General features: G+C 39.0%; 1 protein-coding gene across 3 annotated transcripts in view; it reads left to right on the top strand.

The window, feature by feature from the left end:
* The window catches only part of Naa15 (N-alpha-acetyltransferase 15, NatA auxiliary subunit), a 63,166-nt gene extending 46,075 nt beyond the window's left edge, over positions 1–17,091 (top strand). For 2 of the 3 annotated variants that reach the window (XM_070022112.1, XM_070022110.1), the window contains exons 15-20: positions 3,174–3,367; positions 5,324–5,432; positions 9,692–9,790; positions 11,937–12,083; positions 12,867–12,964; positions 14,750–17,091. In XM_070022112.1, the coding sequence (XP_069878213.1) occupies positions 3,174–3,367; positions 5,324–5,432; positions 9,692–9,790; positions 11,937–12,083; positions 12,867–12,964; positions 14,750–14,950 (848 nt within the window). In that variant the 3' untranslated portion in view covers positions 14,951–17,091. The remainder of the gene's footprint in view (positions 1–3,173; positions 3,368–5,323; positions 5,433–9,691; positions 9,791–11,936; positions 12,084–12,866; positions 12,965–14,749) is intronic. The other variant, XM_070022111.1, reaches the window with a different exon arrangement.
* Positions 17,092–19,263: the final 2,172 nt, after the last annotated feature.

The raw sequence follows: 19,263 nt of genomic DNA on the forward strand, positions 1-19,263 counted from the left end.
ACCACACCAGTCTCTTATGAAGTTGTAGTGTTGATTTGAACTGAGCCTGCAGTCTCCTGATGGCTTACTGGGACTGAAGGGTCCATGTCCTAAGTGGCTCACTCACATGGCTGATGGTAGTAAGCTTTAGCTACTAGTCTTTACAGAGGGTTTCTAGAATTTCTTGCCTCATTATGACTAGCCATCAAAAGAACATGAACAAAGCCATAATACTTTTTAATTAAAGTTTTGTACTTTTACCATATCCTCTTACTTTTTTTACATCTTAATTGGTTGGAAAGAAGTCCCCAAGTACAAGGAAGGAAAACTGAAGAATTTTTTATGGACATTTTAACTACATGCTACAAATTATTTGCATTGTTCTGTATTTACAAAATACAGTCACTCTTCCCACACTTACCAGAAGTTTAATCCCATATAGCATTATTAACCTGACCAGAATGTTATCAGAATGTTACGATATAAATCAAATATAGGTGCTGGTGGGACACCTTGAGTATAGCCCTATTTCCTTTAGAGTACAGCTTCTCAAGTATAACCATTGATGTGAACTCCTATGAACTATACACCCAGAATAAAATGTTTATACAAGCAACAAAAGTTCACAGAGGTTGCTGGTTCATATCACAGTTCAGTAGAGCACAAATTAAAAGTTACTTGAGTACACTGAAGATGTTAGAGTTACTTTCTATAGCTCTTGGCTCTGCTGTCTGAGTTCTTTATTCTACCTTCTGAACCAACTCTTCATTTTCCTTGGAAGTACATTTGTCTGCATACTTTCGCTGTGTTCTGCCAGTAAAATTGTGCCCTTTGTACTATCTCTAAAAGAACATCATATCTTTTTGTGAATTTTGTTGGAATCAGAATGCACATTGAGGTTTTGCTAAGGGAGCAACATCTTTAAATTTCTTAAAAAATTTTATTGTTACAGCCAGGCGACAGAGACTCATACCTATAATCCTAGCTTTCCAGGAGGCTGAGATCTGAGGATCACAGTTGAAAGCCATCCTAGGCAGGAAAATCTGTGAGACTCTTATCTCCAATAAACTACCAGAAAACTGGAAGTAGCACTGTGGCTCAAGTGGTAGAGCACTTGCCTTGAGCTGAAGTGCTGAGGGACAGCGCCCAGGTCCAGAGTTGAAGCCTCTTGACAGACCAAAAGTAAAAATAAAAAGTTTTATTTTTTGATTGAGACCATCTTTGAATCACACAATTAAAATTTTAGAAATCCTTCCTTCAAAGCAGACTGGTCCTCAGATGTGCCATCTTTCTGAGTTCTCTCTCTGTGTGTGTCTATTTGATAGTACTAGGGTTTTAACTACTCTGAGCTTCATGCTTGTTAAACCAGCATTCTACCATTGAGCCATGTCCCCAGTCCTTAAGTTCTGAGTCTTAAAAGATTTTAAAGGCAAACTTCTTGTTTTCCTTCTTGAGATGTTTTCCTGACAGTGCCTTGGGTTCCCCCCCCCCCCGTCATCAGCCATTTTTCGACAAACAAATTACTTCAAAATTTAGCACATTTACACAGCAAAGATTCTCAACTGTTTCTGTGGGCCAGAAATTCTAAATCCTTTGGCTATATGACTCAGGAACTTGAGGGCAGTTGCCAACAAAGGTGTTCAAAGAATTGACTTGGGCTGCTTCTGTGATGGTGTACTCTTATTGTTATAGCCCACAGTTCTTGGTCCTTTGGGTCTTTCCTAAAGTTTGGTTGGATCTCCTGTTAGCATAGCAGCTAGTTTCTCCTCTGAGTAATCCAAAAAAAAAAAAAAACTAAAAACAAAACCATAGATAAATCTATAGTCCTACTCTGGTCAAATACTAGGTTTTATGAACTCAGGGCCTCTGGAGTGCTCTACCACCTGAGCCACAGCGCCACTTTGGCTTTTTCTGAGTAGTTTATTGGAGATAAGGGTCTCATGGACTTTTCTGCCTGGGCTGGCTTTGAACCACAAGCCTCAGATCTCAGCCTTCTGAGTAGCTAGGATGATAGGTACAAGCCACCAGTGTTAGGCTTGTACTTTCATTTTTAAATACTTTCTAATTTTATAGCAAGTGAGTTACTTAAGAATGTAGTCCACATTGAGGAGGGGAATAGTCTTTACCTTCAAGATAAGAATTTCTAAACATCTTTTGGAAGCACTACAGTTGGTGAGGTATTTTGGAATGACATTTTTCAATACTGACAAATGAGCAAGTCGTTTTCCAATTTGTTACTTGTAATTTAAACAGTTTACAACTTTCCTTTTATTATAACATTTGTTATCGATGTCCAGTTTTTCTTTTGAGATACTCCCAACTTTATATCGCTAAGGATAGTTTTTATATAAAAATTTAATTTATTGTAGTTATTTATTTGTTCTGTCAACAAATGTGTGCTTATGTTCTGTATGCTTTGCTTGCTGTGCTAGCCTTGAAAATATGGAGATGATGAGTAATACAGATTTTTTTTGGGGGGGGGTCCGGTCGTGGGGCCTGAACTCTGGGCCTGGGCGCTGTCCCTCAGCTCTTCAGCTCAAGGCTAGCACTCTACCACTTGAGCCACAGTGCCACTTCCGGCTTTTTTTCTTATGTGGTGCTGAGGAATCAAACCCAGGGCCTCGAGCATGCAAGGCAAGCGCTCTACCACTGAGCCACCTTCCCAGCCCAGTAATACAGATTTTGTCCACCAAGGAGTATACAATCTAAAAGAGATGAGGGAGTAATGACTTGGCTCAGTGGTAGAGCACGTGTCTGGTATACCTCTGAGGCCCTCAGTTCAGTCCTCAGCATTATACTAAAAATTAATAAAAAAAGAAGCAGGCATATCAGTAAAGACTGTGATAAGAGAGAAAGGAATGAAAGTGGACACATTTAAAAAGTACAAATTAAGAGAGTGTGCAGTCCAGAACCACAGAAGTACTACATGGAGCACCTTGCTTTTCTCTAAAATTGCAGGTAGTTTAATACTACTGGTGGAACTTAGATGCTGTGCTCTTTGCACACATGTAATTCATAAAGGCTTAGTTTGTTTGCTACCTAATACGAACCATTAGAATTCTAGGTGGTGACAGGCACGTTTATTTGCATGCTGTGGAATGTCATCTTGTTGTTTAGAATATTAAGAAATAGTAGTTGATAATTATTAATCTTACTAACTTTCTTATAATTTCATGAACACTTTTTGCCTATAGCAAATATGTCTGACAAGGAGCTAAAGAAACTACGTAATAAACAAAGACGAGCTCAAAAGAAAGCCCAAATAGAAGAAGAGAAAAAAAATGCAGAAAAAGAAAAGCAGCAGAGAAATCAGAAAAAGAAGAAAGATGATGATGATGAAGAAATTGGAGGTCCAAAGGAAGAACTTATTCCAGAGAAACTGGCCAAGGTATCTCACAGCAATATTTAGTCTGATTGAGTGACATTTCATATCCCACAATTGTCTTTTTTTTTTGGTGGGGGGTGGTGATTCATGGGGCTTGACCACTAGGGCTGGGCACTGTCCCTGTGCTCTTCAGCTCAAGGCTATTGCTGTTAGCCCTTGAGCCACAATGCCACTTCTGGTTTTCTGGTGGTTAATTGGAGATAAGAGTCTCACAGACTTTGTTGCCCAGGCTGGCTTTGGACTGCAATTCTCAGATCTCAGCTTTCTGAGTAGCTCAGATTATAGGTGTGAGCCACCAGCATCCAGCTGTGTTACTTCCATTTTAAATATTCTTTCATTATATTGCTTCCAATCATACAACCTGAAATGGTGGTGATCCTGGTATAGTATAATGGAAACAGTTTTGGCTTTTGAATTACTTTGGTCTAGATTTGGAAATCAGTTGTAAAGCTTCCACTGTGTTTGCTTGGACACTTTGGTCTAACCTCTTTTTGATAGTTTTCTCATTTATAAAACAGAATTAAGGTAAATCTTTACAAGACTAGAGAAGATACATATCAAAAGCATTTATCTTACATTTGGTATCATGCAAGTCTTTATATCTGATTTGAATTGAGCTTATTGTAAACCAACAACAACATGTGTCTCTTAATCACCCATGTGAGTTTACAGTATTTCTTACTGGTCTTCTCAATTTGAACCTAGTATCTTAAAGTCTTTAGATACATGTATGTACTTTTGATATCCTACACTGTATGAAAATAATCGTATAATTCATTATGCCAAAGCAGTATAGTTAAGCATATTAGACTTTAATTTTAGTTTTATGAATAACTAAAAATTAAAACTCACTTTCTTGACAACACTTATTTAAGGAAGAATTATAATAGCAAGCAAACAAAAGTTAGAAATTTTTTTAGTATTTTACTAGAGCAACTTGGAATGGTGGTACATGACTATAATTCCATCTACTCTGGAGATAGGAGCATTGAAAACATTGTTACTGCTTTCATGATGAGAAAATTGAATGCAGAATCACTTTGATAAGTACGGTGTGCAGTGTGCAGGAATAGTCTTGTCTCAATATTCAGCCTACGAGTATAACACTAGCACCATCGTATAGTAAACATTATACTAGTCAGGATTATAGGTGCATAACTAATAAGGAAGTTTTGTAATTATTAAAGGATGGGAAGGAAAGAGTTCTACAAATATAGGTCATTTAAGTGCCATTTCTTTTTTTTTTTTTTTTTGGTCGGTTGTGGGGCCTGAACACTGGGCCTGGGCACTGTTCCTCAGCTCTTCAGCTCAATGCTAGCACTCTACCACTTGAGTCATAGCACCACTTCTGACTTTTTCTGCGTATGTGGTACTGAGGAATCGAACTCAGGGCCTCATGCATGCAAGGCAAGCACTCTACCACTGAGCCACCTTCCCAGCCCCTTAAGTGCCATTTCTGAGCATAGTATTTGAATAAAAGTCTTGTAACCAAGATGAAATGTAGAATTTGTAGTAGAACAAAGTACTATAGAATGGATAGGATACTATTTTTAATAGCTTGATTTCAGTTCATAGTGTTCGATTATAAAGAACATTCATTTGGTAATGTTCTCTACAGTTTTTCCTTTATACCCCCTTTTGTCGTATTTTACATCTATCTTTTTTCCTTTTCACGATCTGACCTGTTTGTATGATTATTTTTCACCGGTTCTCTGTTTTTCATGTCTTGTTGGGTAGTTCCTCTCCAAAATCATGTAATATCTGTGGTTAAGAATCATTTAAGAACTATACTGTTCAGAATCTCCTTTGTTTAGATCATGGGAAGGTAAAATATGGCAATGCATTTCTGGGTGACTGGTAAGTGATTTTTTTTCTCTAACAAAAGTGTTATCTTTAGTAGAATAAAATCAATTCCTCAAGAACAATTTTATTTAGATAGTACTTTTTAATTTTTGTTAGGTTGAAACTCCATTAGAAGAAGCTATTAAGTTTTTAACACCTTTGAAGAACTTGGTGAAGAACAAGATAGAAACTCATCTTTTTGCCTTTGAGATTTACTTTAGGAAAGGTAAGTGTTTAAGAAATAACAGGTCCATATAATGCTGATAATTATTTTTCTTAGGTATAAGTCATCCAGCCTCATCACTGTAGTTTTTTTTTTTGAAATGCTTAATACAACTTCCTTACAGAAACAGCTGTTAGATATAGAATTGTGGTAAAGTACAACAATGTAATTACCTCTTCTGGGACCTAAAAGCCAACCTTAGATATACTTACATAACCAGGGTTATAATCAAATTTGGATATTAACTTGTATATGCTTTAATGAAAAATAATATTGTTGTGGATAAAACTTCAATGACTTTTTTCTTTTTTTTCCCCCTCGGTTGTGGGGCTTGAAGTCTGGGTCTGGATGCTGTCCTGGAGCTCTTTTGCTCAAGGCTAGTGCTCTACTACTTTGAGCCACATCTTTACTTCTGGTATTCTGGTGGTTAATTGGAGATGAGAATCTCATGGAGTTTCTCTCCTGGGCTGGCTTTGAACAGTGATCCTTAGATCTCAGTCACCTGAGTAGCTAAGATTACAGACCTGCACAACCAGTGTCCAGCTCTTCAGTAACCTTTTTTTGTTGTTGTTGTTCGGTTGTGGGGCTTGAACTCTGAGCCTGGGCACTGTCCCTGAGCTCTTCAGCTCAAGGTGAGTGCTCTGCTACTTGAGCCACACAGCTCCACTTCCCATTTCCTGGTAGTTAATTGGAGATATGCCTTTCACGGCTTTTCCTGCCTGGGCTGGCTTTATTTAATACTGATCCTCAGATCTTAGCCTCCTGAGTAGCTATGATAACAGGTGTGAGCCACCAGTGTCCAGCCTTCAGTAACTTTTAGCTGTTATAGGGATAAGTCGGGCACTGATGTCTCACACCTGTTATCCTAGCTACTGAGGAGGTTCACATCTGGGGATTGCTATTTGAAGACTACCTGGGTAATAAAAGTTTGTGAGACACTCTTAGCCCAATTAAACAGCAAAAAAGCTAGAAGTGAAGGTGAGGGTCAGTAGTAGAGTCTTGAAGGGAAAAGTTAAGGGACTTTACCCAGGCTCTGAGTTAAAGCTCCTGTACTGGCATGACAAACAGACTGAAAGCTTTATCTTTGTGCTCATTCTAGAAGAAGGGTCATGTTCCTTTTTCTAATGGAATAGATAAATGAAAAGGAAGAGTGTCCATTAAGGCAATTCAAGATTTTGTAATTGATATTGGTACATGTATTGCTAAAGCCGAGTAAAAGCTAAATCAAGAGTCTTGTTTTTCAGGTTTAGATGCTGGTTATATATAAATAGTTCTGAATTGGTGCATTCCAAGTGGTTCATTTAACAAAATAGTGAAAGGAAGAAGAACTGATTGTTAAAAAAGATTGAACAGAAGGTTGCAGTTTCCAGAATTAATTTTTGGGAAATTAATAGAAATTCATGCCTCAGATTCAAGCTACTTAGAATACTGAGGCAGTAGGATTGCTTCAAGCTAAGGAGCTTAAGGCCAGCCTGGACCAATGTAGTGAGGCTATCTAGGAAAAAAAATAAGAAAAAACACAAATGTGAGAAAGTTACTATATTGTTCCATTTCAAAGTAAGACACTAGCTACCAAATCTTTATTACAATAAGTGTATTTCCATATGTATATAAGACAGAAATAACTGGGAGAAAGGTACTATCTCTTGATAGAATTTTGAGTGGTTACATATATATTGTATTGTATATTTTCCACAAGTATAACTTAGAAAATAAGTTTAATCGGTAACTTTCAAACTTCTTATAAGCCCATTTTTTTGGAAGTGTTAAGGTTGGAATTCAGGGTTTCATGCTTGCTAGAGGAGCTCTAATATTTGAGATGTACCAAAAGCCCCTTTGAGGGCTTTTTTGGACAGGTCGTGTGTTTATGCCAGGGGCCAGCCTAGATGGACTTTGATACACTTCTGCTCATGTTTAGCCTTCTGATGTGCAGCCACCCCACACACTCACTCAGCTGTGGATGGTCCATATCCAGTGTGTGGTAGGGGCTTGATAACGCGTGCCCACGCTGGCCTTGACCTTGATGCTCCCAGTCTTGGCCTTTTGAATAGCTGGGATTATAGGTGTAAGCCACTGCTAGTCTTAGAGAACCTCACTTTCCAAAAATATTTTAGAATTGTGTGTAGTGTTAGGCATTTGTAATTCTACTTAGGATGTGGAAGAAAGGAAGATCAGTGAGCTGAGGCCAGCCTGGGCTACGTCTCAAAGATAAATAAGTAAATGAAGAATTGAAATATTTCTTAAATTGAACCCTGAAATAAGATTTTTAAAAAAGTTGCTTTGTTTGAAGTGGGAAGAGCCTGAGGCTGGTGGCTCATGTCTGTAATCCTACCTACTCAGGACACGGAGATTTTAGGATTGTGGTTCTAAGCCAGCCCAGGCAGGAAAGTCCATGAGACTCTCGGGGCTTGAACTATGGGCCTGGGCACTGTCCCTGACCTCTTCCGCTCACTTGAACCACAGTGCCACTTCAGTTTCCTGGTGGTTAGAGAGAAGAGTCTCATGGAGTTTCTTCCCTGGGCTAGCTTTGGACTGCGATCAGATCTCAGCCCGCTGAGTACAGATAACAGGTGTGAGCCACCAGTACCTGGCTGGGTAATTCTGATGTTTTTCTTGTTTGTTAGGTTTTTTTTTGTCGGTCGTGGGGCTTGAACTCTAGGTCTAGGCCTGGGTCCTGGTCTAGGTCTAGGTCCCTCAACTCGTCAGCTCAAGTCTAATGCTCTACTGCTTGAGCCACAGTGCCATCTCTGGTTTTCTAGTGGTTAATTGGAGGTAAGAGTCTCACCAAATTTCCTGCTTGGGCTGGCTTTGAACTGCGATCCTCAGATTTCAGCCTCCTGAGTGTCTAGGATTATAGGCATGAGCCATTGGTGCCCGTCCATGAGACTCCAGTTACCCACCAAAACGGGAAGTGACTCAAAGGGTGCTAGCTTTGAGGAAAATGCTCAGCAATGGCTTGGGTCCTGAGTTCAAGCCCCACCACTGACAAAAAAAGGTAGGGAAGGACAGTCTAAGCCTGTTGTTAGGTTTCTGTCTTGGCTGTGTTTGACCTCAATTTGGTTTCTGCACTCTTTGTCTCTTCTATAGTAGTGTGAAATGGTTAATGACAAATAGCACAGTGGTCTTTTTAGTTTCCTGAGTGTTGGGGACAAGGATTAACAGAACTGTTTTAAGAACTTGGAGTTTTATATTTCAGTCATTGGAGAATATTGAGTACCAAGTTAGGGACGTCTTAACAAAAGTGATTATAAAGAAGACTTAGAGTGCAAGTATCTACTTAAGTGCAAGTACTACAGAGGCTTTAAAAGATCGAGAATGGTAATGGGGAAAGCATAGAGAGACATTGGAAGCAACTCAACCTAGGTGAGTCAGAGATGGACAGGAGAGGAGGAATAGTGTGATAGAAGGGGGACCGTTTGAAACAAGGCTTTTAATTAAAGGCAGAAAGGAAATGAACTGGCTTTAAATTTTCTTTGTTTATATGGAAATCCTTTGAATATTACTGATTGCTGTATAAGGCTTTGACATTTTGTAAAACCTTTTTTCTTGAGAGATGTTATGAAAAATACTAGATAAAATAATGTGGAGGGTTGGCTAGGTGGCTCAGTGGTAGAGCGCTTGCCTTGCAGGCATGAGGCCCTGGGTTGGATTCCTCAGCACCACATAAACAGGAAAAAAAACCATGAAGTGGTGCTGTGGCTCAAGTGGTAAGAGTGCTAGCCTTGAGCTGAAGAGCGAGGGACAGCGCTCAAGTCCAGAGTTCAGGCCCACGACCGAACCCAAAAACAAAAACAAACAAAAATAGAATGTGGTGGTATGGTACACACCTGTAACTAACTAGCTGCTCTGTTGAAAGTGGTAGGATGAAACACAGTTTGGGAATAGCCTAAGCAAAATATTAGGCTTAATTTCAAGCAGCAAGCTTGATATAATTCCACCTGTGTGGAAGGCCTAGGTAGGCTCACCAGGCCAATCCCAGGCAACAACACCTATCTGAAAAGTAACTAAAACAAATGAGTAGGGATATAGCTGGAGTTGTAACATGCCTGCCCAGGGAGCACACATCTTGAAGTCAAACCCAGTACTTCAAGAAATTAAGAAAGAAAAGAAGTAGCTAATGTTTTTAATTGGATGAAGATTGCATGTTTCAATTAGGTGTTGTTTACTTCAATTATGTGATTGTATCTAAATTTACTTTTTCTATTTATATGGTCTCAGTAATCCAAAGGAGGGAAACTTATGTCATCTTTTGATTTTTATAGAAAAGTTTCTCTTGATGTTACAATCAGTGAAGAGGGCCTTTGCCATTGATTCTAGTCATCCATGGCTTCATGAGTGCATGATTCGACTCTTCAGTACTGGTAAGTTTGTTTACCATTACTCAGGTGTTCACTTAAGTAGTTGATGATGACTGTAGAAGTAATCTGTACAGATTTATCATAAGTTTTGTCAGTCATTTTGAAGCAAAGCTGTTGTGTACTTAAAATAGCAGAGGGCAAAATAGGGCTGTTTTCTTTAAGGTAAAGGTCTTTGAAGCTGCATAAATGTTACCTGATTTTGCAATAAAATGTTTCAGTGAAGATATTTGAAAGTTCTACCTTTGGTTCCTTCTGTTTCTAAAAAGTTACATGTAAATTGAAGTTTAGAATTACTGTTTTATATAAGCCTTTAAACTGTTTTAAAATTAAATTGAAATTGGCTACCTTTCTCCATTGTCTTACAGATCTCAATTTGCATGTTAAGTTTGCTTTGTACAGAATTTTAAGGGTTGTAAAATTGTTACCTTGTTTATTTTTTCATTTCTTCTTTTTTTGGCCTGTTATGGGCTTGAACTTTAGGCCTGGGCTCTGTCCTTGAGCTTCTTTTGCTCAAGAGTAGTAGTGTTCTACGACTAGAGCCACAGTTCCACTTTTGGCTTTTTCTCGTGTGTGTGTGTGTGTGTGTGTGTGTGTGTGTGTGTGTGTGTGTGTGTGTGTGTGTGTGTGTGTGTGTGTGTGTGTGTGTGTGTGTGTGTGTGTGTGTGTGTGTGTGTGGTCACTTTTGGCTTTTTCTGAGTAACTTACTAAAGATAAAAGTCTAACATACTTCCTTGCTCTGACTGACTTTGAAGTATGATCCTCAGGTCTTGGCCTGCTAAGTAGCTGGGATTACAGGTATGAGCCAATAGTGCCTGGCTCTACATTTCTTATTTATTTGTTTGTTTGTTTGTTTATTGCCAGTCCTGGAACTTAAACTCAGGGCCTGGTCACTGTCCCTGAGCCTTTCTGCTCAAGGCTAGCATTCTATTAGTTGAGCCACAGTGCCACTTCCTGCTTTTTCTGTTTATGTGGTACTGAGAAATCGAACCCAGGGCTTCATGCATGCTAGGCAAGCACTCTACCACTAAGCCACATACCCAGTTCCTCTACAGTCCTTCCTTCGTTCCTTCCTTCGTTCCTTCCTTCGTTCCTTCCCTCCCTCCCTCCCTCCCTCCCTCCCTCCCTCCCTTCCTTCCCTCCCTCCCTCCCTCCCTTCCTTCCTTCCTGTCTGTCTGTCTGTCTTCGGTTATGGGGCTTGAACTCTGGGCCTGGGGTGCTGTCCCTCAGTTCTTCAGCTCAAGGCAAATGTTCCACCACTTGAGCCACAGTACCACTTACAGTTTTCTGGTGATTAATTGGAGATAAGAGTCTCAAGTCTTTCACACTACTTATTTGTTGTGACATTATTTATCAGGCAGGCAAGGGACAACCTTAGGGCCTTAAAAGGCTGTGGAACTAATTTTTACATATATTTTTTAGTTCCTGGAATGAATTTATCTGTAATGAAATTTTTTTTGGGGGGAGGGGGATAAGGGAGAAGGGAGGGCAGCGGACCGTCGTGGGGCTTGAACTCTGGGCCTGGGCACCATTCCTGAGTTCCTCAGCTCAAGGCAAGAGTTCTACCACTTGAGCCCCACAGTGCCACTTCCAGTTTTCTGGTGGTTAATTGGAGATGAGAGTCTCAAGGACTTACCTGCCTGGGCTGGCTTTGAACCAGGATCTTCAGATCTTAACCTCCTGAGTGAGTAGCTAGGATTACAGGTGTGAGTCATGAGCACCTGGCTACTCTTTCATTGCTTTTAAAACAACCATTACATTGTTCTGCTGAGATATACATACACACACATGCACACACTTTAAATTTGTATGGGTAGGTTGTTTGTTTTGTTTTTTGTTTTTTTTTGGTTGGTCGTGGGGCCTGAACTTTGGGCCTGGGCTAGCACTCTACCACTTGAGCCACAGCACCACTTCAGGCTTTTTCTGCTTATGTGGTGCTGAGGAATCGAACCCAGGGCTTCATGCATGCAAGGCTACCACTCTACCACTGAGTCACCTTCCCAGCCCTATAGGTAGATTTTTAAATGCCGAGTTATTTAGTCTTTGCATATAATTGCTGTATTTTATTAGCCTATTTAAGTAGGTAATTTAATTACTATAAACCTTTATCAGAGTACCTAACTTATAAGAGATTTTGGTTTTATTTATTCAGCAGTGTGTGAAAGTAAAGATTTACCTGAAACCGTTAGAACAGTATTAAAACAAGAAATGAATCGCCTTTTTGGAGCAACAAATCCAAAGAATTTTAATGAAACTTTTCTGAAAAGAAATTCTGATTCATTGCCACACAGATTATCAGGTAATTAATTGGCCCTTCTGTTGACCATCAAAATCAGTTCCAGTATTAAATCAGTGAGTAGGTAAGATGTACATTCTCAGCTCAGAAAATGTATGCATATATGGTACATTTTAATCCTGTGGAAGTTTTTGTTACCCATATATTTTGAAGCAGTGGGCTTTAAATGAATATTATATACGATGGAAGTTGAACTTAACTTTCTGCTCATTCTTCCATCATTGTGCTTATTCCATGTGACTATCACCTTCCATTTTTCATGCTTGTCTTGAGTATCATATCTGGTAGTACTAAATAACTAAAACCACCTGTAGTTCAAAGGAGTGTAACGCATAATAAGTCTGTGGCCATGATAAAAAAGGCTAGACATGAGATCACATGGGTAGGGCTGAAGTAGTTTGTGCTTAATACCTGATTAAGAGACCCATTACTTTTGCATATCTTTGTAGAAAGCTAAATTCAGTTTGTTGTCTTAATACTATCAAGGTGTACTAGGTATTCCTCATTATTCCTTTTACAGCCTCCAGTTTTCCCCTTATCACCAAATTACTAGACAGTCTTGCTAGAATATTTCTATTCATCTTTTTGTGCACTTAATGATAAATTTTACTTGGTATCCATAATGTACCTTAATCTCTTCTACTTCAGTTTTTTTTTTAAGTAAATGGCTTTTCCCCTTTTTTCTAATAAAAACACTGCACATAATACCTTGTATTTTATATGAATAGGTAGAGGCTAATATTTTAGCTTTATCTAAAATAAATTTACTCTTTTCTTCTCATTTAGCTGCCAAAATGGTATATTATTTAGAGTCTTCTAGTCAGAAACGAGCTATAGAGTTGGTAACAACACTCGATGAATCCCTCACTAACAGAAACCTCCAGGTAAAGATTTTTTTTAATCCCTCTGTAAGAATGTAAATACATTTTCACTTTTTCCTGAGAGAAATAATTATGTATACGGCACTCCAAACTATTATGAATCTGCCTGGAACCTACCTTATTTTAAATTTATTTAGGACTGTTTGCATGTACAAATGCATGTGTATATATACATACATGTATGTATACCACTGTTTGGCTCTACACAACTAGTTTCACATTTGCAATTTGGGAGTGACTTTAAGAAATGTCTCAGTAAAATTATATGAAGACTACTTGACTTACGAAATGGTAACCCCTCTATACAGCAGTTTAATAATAACACAATTATCAAAAAGTGGTTTGAAGACTCCATAGTTGGCTTGAGATTGATTTGGGGGGGGGGGGGTCGGTCGTGGGGCCTTAACTCCGGGCCTGCGTGGTGTCCCTCAGCTCTTCAGCTGAAGGCTAGCACTCTACCACTTGAGCATCAGCCCCACTTCCGGCCTTTTCTGTTTATGTGGTGCTGAGGAATCGAACCCAAGGGCCTCATGCATGCAAGGCAAGCACTCTACCACTGAGCCACCTTCCCAGCCCCAAGAGATTGATTTTTATATATGCATTTCTCAGTAAGTAATAGCTGTAAGAGAGCTTCTTACATTTTTAAGATGTATTCACTGCTGGGAACTAGTGGCTGATGCCTGTAATCAATCCTAGTTACACAGGAGGCTCAAATCTAAGGATCCCTGTTCAAAGCCAGCCTGGGCAAAAAAAAAGTCTCTGAGACTCTTTTATCTTCAGTTAGCCACTTAAAAACCAGAAGTGGCACTGTGGCTCAAAGTGGTAGCTTTGAGCAAAAGAGCTCAGGGACATTGCCCAGACCCTGAGTTTAAGCCCCACAACTGACCAAAAAAAAAAGACAGAAGACTTATTTATCATAAGCTAAGTTCCGAACTTGAGAATAAGGCTAATATAAGTGGCTCGTTTCTGTAATTCCAGCTTCTTCTCAAAAATTAAAGCAGCCAAAGTGTTGGAGTCATGTGTCAAGTGGTAGAGTGTCAGCCAATGAACAAAAGCTGTCTTGGACAATTAGAAAAGAAAGTAAGAGAGAGAAACAGCTCAAAGGTGGGCTGAAAGCATGACTTAAGTGGTAGGGTTTCAGCCAAGCAAGAAAGATGAGTAAGCACTCTTGAGTTTTAAGTCCACACACCACTGCTAGAAACATCAAAATCTTATTAATGTAATGGAAAGTAGGTAGTGCTTTCTTACTGAAAAAGTTAAGAAAATGGGGAATGTAAGTCCACATGAATCATTTAAAAATATAAGAAATAGACTTGGTTAAAGGCTTGGGGTGTTGAAATATTGATTTTCCTGAACTTGTGTTTTGTTGCAATATAATCCTTGTGTTTGAGATCATCTTCTACTTAAGTTATAGGGTATTACTTAAGATTTCTTCTTAATTTGAATATAGAAAATTGAAAATGTTTGTAAACCTGCAAAAAAGATTTTAAGGCGTTGGTGCATATAGCAAAATTGTTACCTAGGGATGTGTACTTGTATGGCACATCTGCAGAGATGCAGCTCCAGTGACTCACTTTAGTCTTGTCTGTATTTAGCAATTTCCTCCTGCCCCCTTTTTAGACCTTTAAGAATAGACTAATGAAATAATCTGGGATAGGGGTAAATGCTGCCATCTTTCTTAGTGAATATGTCCCTTTTTCCTCTGTTGTTTTCAAAATACATTAATGTTGAAATGTGTCATGAACTCACGATGAGACAAGTCCTGATGGGGCCTTTCTCTTTGTTTAGACTTGCATGGAGGTGTTGGCAGCCTTGCGTGACGGTAGTCTTGGAGACTGTACAGAAGCTGCTGAAGCTTACAGAGCGAGTTGTCATAAGCTTTTCCCTTACGCTCTGGCTTTCCTGCCTCCTGGGTGTGAAGAGGACCTGAAGATCACGGTTAATGGAGATAGTTCTGCAGAGACTGAAGAGCTGGCCAATGAAATTTGAACATCATTAAACAAGCAAATGGGATGACTTTGGACCATATCTAGTGTATAATATTTTTGTCACGCACCTGCTGCATTGCTCTAACTTTCACAGAATGAGAGGAGTAAATGTTCTTGCCTTCAAATAGTGTTTTACGTTTTTTATCCTGCTGAAAATATATATAAAATATCTCACATTACAGGATATAGGTTCAGTTTCTTAAAAAAATTAAAAGCTGCTAAAATTGAAGGGTTAAAAAAATGATGCCTATCCTATTCCTACCTTCCCATCCATGTTTTTAAACTAATTTATATACAATTTGGAGGCTGTTACAGCTAACAAAGCAGGTGTGTGGCAGAAATATTACTTTAAGTTTGTCTTGTGAGATTTTACTATATCTCAGACAGCATAAATGCTGTTTTAGCACTGGATTCTTTCACTGAGCACAAAGAGTTGTTGGGGCTTTAGCATCTGACTGATTTTGTTACGGGGTTGGTTCTGACCATAGGAAGTACGCAATGTGAATCACTATTGACAGAATCTACAACAGTGCTTGATGTTGTAGAAACGGGGACATATAGATACCAAGCAGGATTAAAAGAAACCTAGAAGGTGTTGAATACGCTTGTTGTGTTTCCAAAATTCACTGTACATGATCAGTTTGGTGTTCTTGTACCACAGTTTTTAACCTGAAGGAACCAGTTGGAACAATCTCAATTTTAACTAAAACTTGAAGAACTAAAATAACAATGCAAACCTTTCAGCATTGTTTTGGCCAAACTTGTTAAAACTGTAATGCAAGAACCAAATGCACTGTGATGTGGCACCAACTAATAGTAAGCAGGAACTTTTCACCCAAGAGTGAAAAAAGAAAATCTACCATGGCTTGAAGTTAAAGAGCAGAACTCCTGACTACCATTCTATGACTGATCAAGAGACTAATAGTTAAAAACCTCAGCAGGCCTTGTTCACGATATGCAGAAAAAGTGCTGCAGTTTAGATACCTCTGGAATTTTTCCACAGTGTCACAGGTTTGTAATACTTGAAGCCCTACATTTCTAAGAATATATTTCTTGCTCAGTTGTTTCAGGCAAGCCCAAGACTTTGTAATTTTTAAAGGGCCCAAGATTTTTTTTTTTCCAGTAACAGACCAGCTTCTTTTTCCTGCAATTACAGATGTAATTTTTTTTTGTTGTCAAACATAAGGTACCAAATATGATGCAATAAATTGTTTTGAAAAACAGTTGTGTGAATATTTCCACTAATCCGTGTTGGGCTTCTGTGAGAACACACAGGTGGAAACAGAGGTTACAGTGTAAAGGCACTACTCCGCTATATCCTGGCTGGGAGCTTTTACAGCAGGTTAAGCGCTGGTGTCAGGGAAGTTCCAAGTGAGGTAGAAGGCTTCTCTGCGGGAAGATTGATGAGGACTAGGATGGTGGCAGGTGCTATGAATGGAATGCATAATCTGAAAAGCAAGCTAAAACTGTTCTTTTAATTAAGAAAATGAGCCTTAAACATGTCATACCTGTTCACTGAGAACTAGCCTCGGGCTCAATAATCATTGCATTTGCAAGTTCTGAGCAAGTAAAATTAAATAAAATGTATCAAATGTATATATTATCAGACCTTTTGTAGTGCTTTTAGTTTTTCGAGTATATGCTCGAAAGGGAATTTTCAAAACACCCGATCCTTTTCTTTCATAGTACATGACCTGCATTCCACATCCCAGTCTGACAGGTTAGTTAGTGATAGGAGGAGAGGTACAGACTGAATTCCAGTGCTTTCTTTTGTTTAACTGACCCTGTCTCAGGAACATCTTAACCAATGGCAAAAAACAAAGCCTTTTTTTTCCCCTTGTGAGTGGCAACTGAACTTACTGTTGGGAAAGAATACGTGCTACCTCTGCCACTGATGAGGTGTTCAGAGGAGGCACCAGCCATATAGGAGGTGTATGTGAATTTTGTTTGAACTCTACTGTGTATTAAAACAAAGCTCATCTATATGTCTTGACAATGTTCAAATGATGTAGATTGTCTCTGAATGACTATTCAGAGATCTAAGGCAGATGCCACCCATGAGGAACATGTATATTGTATTACAACCCAATTTACTGGAATTATTGAATAAATCTTATATTTTCTTTCAGGTTTACTTGATAAGTTGGATACCTTGTCTGGTGTCAGAGGACCTTGATTGGGTTCATTTTGTGTCCAGACATCACCCCTAAAACATTGTACTGTATGCTTTCTTGCTTTAAGTAGTACCACCTGGATCTGGTCACAGTTTCCTCAATCATTCTTTCATTTCCTAATAATACCATGTGGTGGGCGTGGGGGGATAGGATTAGAAACAAGTGGAAAAAAAATGCAGTGATGATGTAATCCAAACCAAGTGCCTTATGTTTATTGCTAAGAACTGGTGTTATCAACCCTTTTGATAAGAAAGGGTCCCTTGACCTGTATTAACATAGGAAAGTAAAGTTCTTTTTGTTTTCTTTATATTCAGTTACTCTTGTCATTTCTCATTGAAAATCTAGACTGACTAGGTTAGTTTTCTCCACTTTAACATAGTTGAGTCATATATTTTCACCATTTTTTGTATTTGTGCACAGCAATAAAAGTATAATTACAATAGCATGACTAATGTAGTGCCAGTGTTAGTAGAGGACTTTATCTGGGTTTAGGTTTTCACAATGTTTGTACACCATGGCATGTTGCTATTAGAGCTGTAGAGTGAAAAATGTGACTGTATGAAGGAGTTAGAACAGCTTGTTCCAGATTCAGACAGGGGTAAGTTCCAGGAAAGCTGTACAACTTCTAGGAATACTTCACTTGACATGTGTTACAGTATCCCTTTGGGAAAAGTTAAAATGTGAATGGGCAAAATGGGGATATATTTTTGTTGTTGTGCTAGTCCTGGGGCTTGAACTCCAGGCCTGGGTGCTGTCCCTGAGCTTTTCCTGCCCAATGATAGCTCGCTACCACTTGATCCACAGTTCTACTTATAGCTTTGTAGTGATTAGTTGGAGATAAGAATCTCACAGACTTTTCTGCTTGTGCTGGCTTTGAATCATGATCCTCAGCTATCAGCCTCCTGAGTAGCTAGGATTACAGGTGTGAGTCACCAGTACCTGGCTAGTAATATGTTTGTCTTAGATCATTGATAGCCTTGAGTTTTCAAATTAATCTTGAGAACTCAAAAGACGCCTTTTCAAGTAGAAAAACAGTCTTTTTATTCTAGCTTCTGCTCTCAGTAAAGGTTTCTTTGGGGAGTGTTTGACCAGTGTAGCCAAGCAGTCTCAAACTGGTAATCCTACTGAATGCTGGGATTATAAAAATGCATTATTCCCAGCAAAATGTGTGTGTGTGTGTGTGTGTGTGTGTGTGTGTGTGTGTGTGTGTGTGTGTGTGTGTGTGTGTGTGTGTGTGTGTGTGTGAGACTGGGGATCAAGCTCAGGGCTTTGCACAGGCTAAGCAAGCATATGAACTATATTCTCAGCAATCTAAAGATTTCTTGGTGTACAGCACCATTTTTCTGTCATTTAAGCTTTCCTAAATTTGGCTGAGTCTAAATTAAAAGTCAAATCCCATGAAATGGCAATGCTGTTACACTGTAGGAAACAACCAGTTTTGTTCCAGTTTTCATGGTTGGAACTCTCACCACCTATAGCAGTTAAACATCTTTGGAATATATATGTGCTCTTTTTTTTTTTTTTTTTTGTCGGTTGTGGGCCTTGAACTCTGGGCTTGAATGCTATCCCTCAGCTCTTCAGCTCAAGGTGAGCGCTCTACCATTTGAGCTACAGTGCCACTTCTGGTTTTCTAGAGGTTTATTGGAGATAAGAGTATCACAGACTTTCCTGCCTGGGGTTGGCTTTGAACCTCGATCCTCAGATCTCAGCCTTCTGAGTAGCTAGGATTACAGGTGTGAGCCACTGGTGCCCGGCATCTTTGGAAAATATTGTCTCTAATTGTACCTGTGTATTTCAGTATGCAACCCTGTAAGATGGGTATAGAAATCAAATTTTGATAGTGTCTAGGAGGTTCTGGAGAAAATGCTCTGTTTTTATTTTTATTTTTTATGGCTTTTTTTATTGTAAAGATTCTATACAGAGGGTTACAGTTACATGAGTAAGGTAATGAGTACACTTCCTATTGGAAAATGCTCTGTTTTAATGAAGCAGAATATCTTTCTATTCTCTCTAGGTTGTGAAACTATAAACTTTCACTTCCACTTCTACATACCCAATTACAACATTGAAAATGAGCAGAGAATGGCAGACTTGGTAGCTAATGGCTAGTAACCCCTGTACTGCAGAGGCAGAGGTCATG

Source organism: Dipodomys merriami, unplaced genomic scaffold, assembly GCF_024711535.1.
Source record: "Dipodomys merriami isolate MVZ:Mamm:240054 unplaced genomic scaffold, mDipMer1.0.p SCAF_15, whole genome shotgun sequence".
NCBI classification, from domain to species: domain Eukaryota; kingdom Metazoa; phylum Chordata; class Mammalia; order Rodentia; family Heteromyidae; genus Dipodomys; species Dipodomys merriami.